Source organism: Engraulis encrasicolus, chromosome 20, assembly GCF_034702125.1.
Source record: "Engraulis encrasicolus isolate BLACKSEA-1 chromosome 20, IST_EnEncr_1.0, whole genome shotgun sequence".
Classification (NCBI taxonomy): domain Eukaryota; kingdom Metazoa; phylum Chordata; class Actinopteri; order Clupeiformes; family Engraulidae; genus Engraulis; species Engraulis encrasicolus.
The window spans coordinates 33,889,040-33,896,539 of record NC_085876.1 but is presented as its reverse complement, the minus strand read 5'-3'; the positions used below and the strand labels follow the sequence as shown (position 1 = coordinate 33,896,539).

The following is a 7,500-nucleotide window of genomic DNA, read 5'->3' as shown; positions in this document are numbered from 1 at the left end:
ACCGCCTGTCACCGATGACGCTCACTCAGCATCGCATCGTATCACATCACATCACATCACATTGCATCGCCCGTCTTCTTGAGTTTAATTACAGATTTTGGCCTTTATTAAAATCTTAATTGAAATCCATTTCATTTCATCAAAAAATGCAAATGTGCTTTGCTGTCTTTGCCCGTCTCTGCGTGTTTTAGGGGATGCTGCTTTTCAAGGTACCGGTAGTCATTCTTGTGGCATAAGACTGGAATGATGCACAGACATGAAGAGATATATCATGAAATAAACAAAAATAGCACTTGTTGTCACGATTGTTATTGATATGAAGTTTTGTGTGTTGAAAGTGTAATTCTTGCCTTAATTCAATCACAGGTAATATTACTCATTGCGCAAAGATTCAATACAACGAGTTTACTTATCAGTGAGTTATGAACTGGTTATGTAGCATCAACTCTGCTACATGCTGTCCCAAAAAGAAACTTTCAAACAAATGACAAGTCTACTTTCGATCTCTAAAAGAGTCACTGACCGATAGTGCCATACAAGAAGTCTAAAATGGCTTACGGTGTGTATTTTTAACCCTGTGTGTGTCTGTGTGTGCGTGTGCGTGCTTGCGTGCGTGTGTGGACAAGAGGAATGTTGAAAACGACAATGTGACCATGTGCCGCAGGCTGATTCATGTTTTAAGAAAACACAGCGTAGCTACCCAACAAAAATACTGAATGCATAGCCCTAAATACATCACAAGGAGGACCTTGGCGGCCGAGAGAACAGAAGTGGATACTCTGGGTCTCTCTCACAGCAACCCTGACTGCCCTTACTCTTCTTTCCTCACCTCCTCTCCTCTCCTCTCCTCTCCTCTCCTCTCTTCTCTTCTCATCCTCTCCTCTTCTCATCCTCTCTTCTCATCCTCTCTTCTCTCCTCTCCTTTCCACTCCTTTCCTCTCCACTCCTCTCATCTCATCCTCTCTTCTCTTCTCATCCTCTCCTCTTTACCTCCTCTCCTCCCTTCTATCCCCCTCATCTACTCTTCTCATCCTCTCTTCTCTTCTCATCCTCTCTCCTCTTCTCTCCTCTCCTCTCCTCTCCTTTCCACTCCTCTCATCTCATCCTCTCTTCTCTTCTCATCCTCTCCTCTTTACCTCCTCTCCTCCCTTCTATTCCCCTCATCTCCTCTTCTCCTCTCCTCTCCTCCCCTCCTCTCTTCGCCTCCTGTTTACCTCCTCTCCTCCCTTCTATTACTCTCATCCCATCCCATCTCCTCTTCTCCTCTCTTCTTTCCAGTCCTCTCCTCTAACACCTCTCTCCTCCTCACCTCACCTCTCAATCATTCCATAGGTGATGTCAGATGAACGGAACACATTTTCATATTTGTTTCTCCTTTCTTTCTTTCTTTCTTTCTTTCTTTCTTTCTTTCTTTCTTTCTTTCTTTCTTTCTTTCTTTCTTTCTTTCTTTCTCCCCCTCTCTCTTTAACTTCTGTTGTTTTTTTATGGCCAACTCCTGGTAAATAAACCTCCCTCTCCTCTCCTCTCCTCTCTGTGGAGATATAAAACCCTCTGCGCTCGCTGGTCTGTACTGAAGCAGGCATCATTATCATGCAGCCCTCGCAGCCCACACGTTAAAAACCTGACGCACTCTCCAATTACTACACTGTGGCCAGCTAAAATTAGATGTGTACCCCCCACATACACACTGTATATAAAAACACACACACACGCGCGCGCACGCACGCACGCACGCATGCACGCCTACACACACACACACACGCACGCACACACAGACATGCACAGAGACGCACGCACGCAGAAGGGCACACACACTCACACTCACACACACACACACACACACACACACACACACACACACACACACACACACACACACACACACACACACACACACACACACACACACACACACACACACACACACACACACACACACACACACACACACACACACACACACACACACACACACAGAGATCATGTACAGTACACATATATGGTATACAGTGTACATGCATACCAAGACACACACACACACACACACACACACACACACACACACACACACACACACACACACACACACACACACACACACACACACACACACACACACACACACACACACACACACACAGATCATGTACAGTACACATATATGGTATACAGTGTACATGCATACCAAGACACACACATACACACACACACACACACACACACACACACACACACACACACACACACACACACACACACACACACACACACACACACACACACACACACACACACACACACACACACACACACACACACACACACGACCACAGAAAAAGCAGAAAAAAGACGAAAGGCCTATGACAAACATAGTAGCCATGGAGGTTGGCCACAGGGCTTTGGTGGTTGGATCATGTGGAGGCAGCTTTAAACATGATGGCGAACAGGAGAGGAGGAGGAGGAGGGAGGTGGGGAGGACGGACTCAGCGGAGGGAGGTGGAGGACGGAGGCCACTTTGAACATGGGGACTGGGGTAGGAGGAGGAGGTGGGGAGGAGGAGGAAGGAGGTAGGGAGGAGGTAGGGAGGAGGGAGGGTGGAGGCAGCTTTGAACATGATGGCGACCTGGAGAGGAGGAGGAGGGAGGAGGAGAGGAAGAGGGAGAAGGTGGGGAGGAGGAGGGTGGAGGCAGCTTTAAACATGGAGACTGGGGTAGGAAGAGGAGGTGGGGAGGTGAAGGGAGGAGGGACCCAGAGGAGGGAGGTGGAGGGAGGAGGCAGCTTTAAACATGGAGACTGGGGTAGCAGGAAGAGGTGGGGAGGAGGGACCCAGAGGAGGGAGGTGGAGGCAGCTTTGAACATGGAGACTGAGGAGGGGGGAGGGATGAGGGTGGTGGAGGACGGATGGAGTTTTAAACATGGGGACTGGGGTAGGAGGAGTGAGGAAGGAGGTAGAGAATGGAGGCAGCTTTAAACATGGTGACTGGAGAGGGGGGGGTCCAGAGGAGGGAGGTAGTTGGAGGAGGCAGCATGAAGACTGGGGTAGGAGGAGGAGGTGGGAGGTGGAAGGAGGAGGAAGGTGGAGGGAGGAAGGAGGAGCCATTGTGAATATTCACTGGATCAATGGAGACGTCATTAGGAATAAAGACCTTTGTAATAGTACTGTGCAAAGAGGAGAACCCTTTTTGCCAGGAAATTTCCCATTAAGACTCCCCAGGTGAAAAACCCATATACTTAAAGTGTACTTTTTTTGACCGTACTTAGTACAAAGTGTACTATTTTCGGCGAATTAAAGTGCGCTTCATTGCACTATTAGTGCGCTTAAGCAGTACTTCAGCACACTTGCAGCACACTGAGGATGCTAAATTGGCACCGCTTTTGGACAACTTTAAGTGCACTACAAGCATACTTTTGAAAGTATGCTCCAAACACGCTTTTCATGCATTCGTATGGCATTAAGAGTGTGCTTGAGTACACTTTTATAACATTTTATTGTTACTAGAAGTTCAATAAAAGTATATTAACTTCATGCTTCTTTGGACTACATTGGAACATTTTAAGTCTGTAAAAAGTATATCATATTAAGTATTGTAAATATATAACAGGTATGCTTGAAGTATATTTACAGTACACTCCCAAGTACACGAAATAATATAAATGTAATACTACAATTCATGCTGGTCCTCAGAGCTTGTACATTACACACAGCCACATGTCACAGTAGTGATACATTATGCATGTCTAGCACGACTGACATTTACAATCATTGCATTGTTACAGAGATTTCAGATACACATTTCACTTTATTTCAATCTTGATCCACCTTCCTGCAGTTGATCACTTGTATTGATCACTAATGGTGACCCCCTATTTTATGTTTGAACAACTAGTTCCAACTTACCTCCCACCATGATATCATGGGAAGTGTGAGCCTATATATACCAGAACATATACGTGACCATCATAATGACGGTGGGAACATGGTCATTTTTTGTGTACCACTTTAAAATTTTACAATAAACACAGAATATAACAATGAGTAATATTTTCATGCAAACCAAAAATATTCCTTCAGGATGAATGGCTTTCTGTTTGAGAAATTTACCTCCAAGAAGTGCATTGCATGATGGGACATGCATGATGGTGCATGATGGGTAAATGCACTTTGTGTAAGCACACTTTGAAGATATTTGGGTGAAGTACAATCATGGTGCACTTAGAAAAAGTGTACTTGCAATATGTTAAAACGATTTATTTTAAAGCGCACTATAGAAAATCACACTTCAAAGACATTTGGGTGAAGTGCAATCATATCGCACTTTAAAAAAGTACAATTGCAATATGTTAGTAAAAAATACACTTTTAGTAAGTTCACTATTAGAACACTATTAGTATATTCCTCTAAATACACTTTAGCCAAACATCTTCAAAGTCCACTTGAAGTATGGTTCGCTAAGTGTACTTTCTTTGAGAGCAACTTAATTAAATCTAATTTTAAGTACACTTTAGATAAGCATATTGTAAACATACTTTTTCTTAGCACAAAAAGCATGAGTGCACTTTTAACATGCTAAGTACACTTCAGTCATGCTTTTATTGTACTAAATTGAACCACTTTTTCACCTGGGTCTGCCTCTGCTGCCAGACAGTCCTGGGGTGCGTTCCCGCAATGTTAGCTTTGAACTACAGACGTACTTTGTAGTTATCTACTTACTTCAAGGCGAAATCCGTGCATTTCTCGAAACCTTACTATTCCCACAGTAAGCCAAAAGTAGTGCGGCTGCTTTCCTGAGTCCACACCGCTACTTACTTTCTTGGCATTGCAGTGCGTGACCAAAGAAGCAACAAGAGATATGCATGATTGCTGAGTCATGATTCAGCTGTTTCCTCCTAAATTCAGTGCGTGAAGTAGAAAGCAATAATGTACAACCACCACCAGCACATTTGATTGGATGTCACGACACCGTGACTCCGCTGTTTCCTCCACAACACACCTTGTAATTTCTTTGTGAAAAAACACGGCCGTGGCATTACAATCTGACACCATCCGCACCAATAATGCAGTATTATCTGCATGCCGATTGGATTTCGTTTCATTCCGAGGTGTAGTTTGTAAAATATTTGGACAATAACATTGTGGTTAGTCCCGGAAAATCGCCTGTTGAAGTGTCATATCCCTAAAAAAAATTTGCGCGGATTTCATTACATAGCCTAGTGGTATTCACGCTTGCATCCCAATAGGAAAACAGAAGCCACACCGGTTCGAATCCACATGGTTACAGTGCCACAATTTTGGAAATATCTGGCAGAAATAGATAATTTATGTTGTGCATTACCAACACACACGTGCAGCCAAGGGAAAATGTGTTACACTGTAGGGTCCAAAACACGATTTCACGAGTTGTTGTCAACATGCTGCACACTGGTTTCGAACCCGCGTGGCTCGCGTCTTCCCATTGATAGGCAAGCGTAAATACCCCTAGGCTATGAAATGAAATTCGCGCCAAAAAAATTTAAATAGTTGACACGTAATCCAGCGCATTTCCGGGAGAAACCAATACTTTCTTATCTAAATATTTCACAAATTACACATCAAAATGAGACGCAATTCAATCGGCATACAGCTAAAAGTATATTATTAGTGTGGGATTCATCAGATTCCAAGGATATGACGGTTTTTTTTCACGAACAAATGACATGACGTGAATTTGTGTTCTGAACACTCTCACAGCTGTATCATCACTTTGTGTGCATGTCGATTGATTTTCATCGCTTTTGCACCACAGGATTAAAAGATATTGACACATTTGTGGTCAAATATGTACTACAAGTTTAGCTAATGGGTGGAGTCACGCTCTGAAGTAGACTAGCGCTGTGTGTTACTTGGGGTGGCTGAGGTGATGTCTGGACTCAATGGATCTACTCCAGCTGTACTTCAACTTCACTGTCCAGATACGGATAGGAGGCACCTCACTTTCAAAGTCACCACTACTTCAGAGTGCACATTACTCCAAGCAGTAGTTACTTTGTGTGCTAACGTTCGAGACACAAGAGTTAGCAACTTTTATAGTATTTACTATGCAACATTGCTAACAAACTAGCTACTTCGCACTTTGAGAATCGCACCCCTGTTCAGAAACGTGGCTACCAAGAACTTGACACTGTGATAACTTTGATGCACCTGGTCTCTCTTATTTTGTTGTCCATGAAACAGCATTATGATAACAGTTTTGTGCTTTTTTATTGACATCAACCATCTTTTGCTGAGGTACATTTGAATGTAAAGATCCTAATGTACAGGTAAGGGATAGGTGTATTTTGTATTAACTTTCCCCTCATAATAAGAAGGTTTTGATAAACTTTTAGTTTCTTACCTCTCAAACATCGTAGATGTAGTCTTGATAAAACTGTTGCCCCTCACCTCCAACATCGTAGATGTAGTCTTGATAAACCAGTTGCCCCTCACCTCTCAAACATTGTGGATGCAGACTTGATAAACCTGTTATCACTTACCTCTCCAACATCGTAGATGCAGACTTGATAAAACGGTTGCCTCTCACCTCTCCGACATAGTAGATGCAGACTTGATAAAACTGTTGCCTCTCACCTCTCCGACATCGTAGATGCAGTCTTGATAACCCTGTTATCACTCACCTCTCCAACATCGTAGATGCCGTCTTGACAACCCTGTTATCACTCACCTCTCCAACATGGTGGATGTAGTCTTGATGACCCTGTTATCACTCACCTCTCCAACATCGTAGATGCAGACTCTGCCCTCAGAGTCGCCCACTGCCACTTCTTTGCCACCTGAGGCCCATCGCACGCGGTTCAGAGCCGGAGATCCCTCCACTGTCACGCTGGCCGTGGGAACCTTTTTTGGGGGGTGGGGTGCGCAAGGAGAAAGGGGTGGGGAGAGGAGGGAGGGGAGATGGAGAGATAAAGAGAGGAAAGGAGAGAGTTAGCAGTTAGCTTGGTCAGATATGATGGATAAGGTGGAGATGGTTCATAAGGAGTTTCTTCCAGAATCAATATGATGGAAAGTTCTATGCTACATGCTTATGAACTGCCATGCCCCTTTAGGAGTCGAGCAGGGGGATCGGAATGAATGGGTGTTCATTGTGGAAAATGCAAAAATGTATGTCCGTTTTAGTCAGGTTTTACCAATTCTACATTAATTGCTTCGTCATTCATTTTTGGTTTCAATTTTGGTCTGCAACCTCGATGCCCTGGATCGCTTCGGTGGGAGGAGTGAGCTCAGCTCTGGTTTGAAATGAGTGGACCAATTGCTGACACTTACAGCACCTACCTACATACCTACAACACATTTGTCTGACCAGAAAGGAAACTTCAAAGCCTTTTTTTCTCATTTTGCCAGGAAGCACAGTTACTGTTGATGGGTACTGCATACTTCTTGTTTGGTACGGCAGTACAGCCAACTCCACCCACCCCAAACCATCACACCACTACAGCCCACTCCACCCACCCCCAACACAGAGGCTA

The 7,500-nt window shown here is 44.1% G+C and overlaps 1 protein-coding gene across 1 annotated transcript in view; it reads right to left on the bottom strand.

Moving 5' to 3' along the window:
* LOC134436007 (cytoplasmic dynein 1 intermediate chain 1-like) overlaps positions 1 to 7,500 on the bottom strand; it is a gene marked incomplete at its 5' end in the record, with an annotated part of 143,927 nt that overhangs the window by 3,436 nt on the left and 132,991 nt on the right. Inside the window, one exon of the mRNA XM_063185037.1 lies at positions 6,746 to 6,871. Coding sequence (XP_063041107.1) covers positions 6,746 to 6,871 — 126 coding nt within the window. The remainder of the gene's footprint in view (positions 1 to 6,745; positions 6,872 to 7,500) is intronic.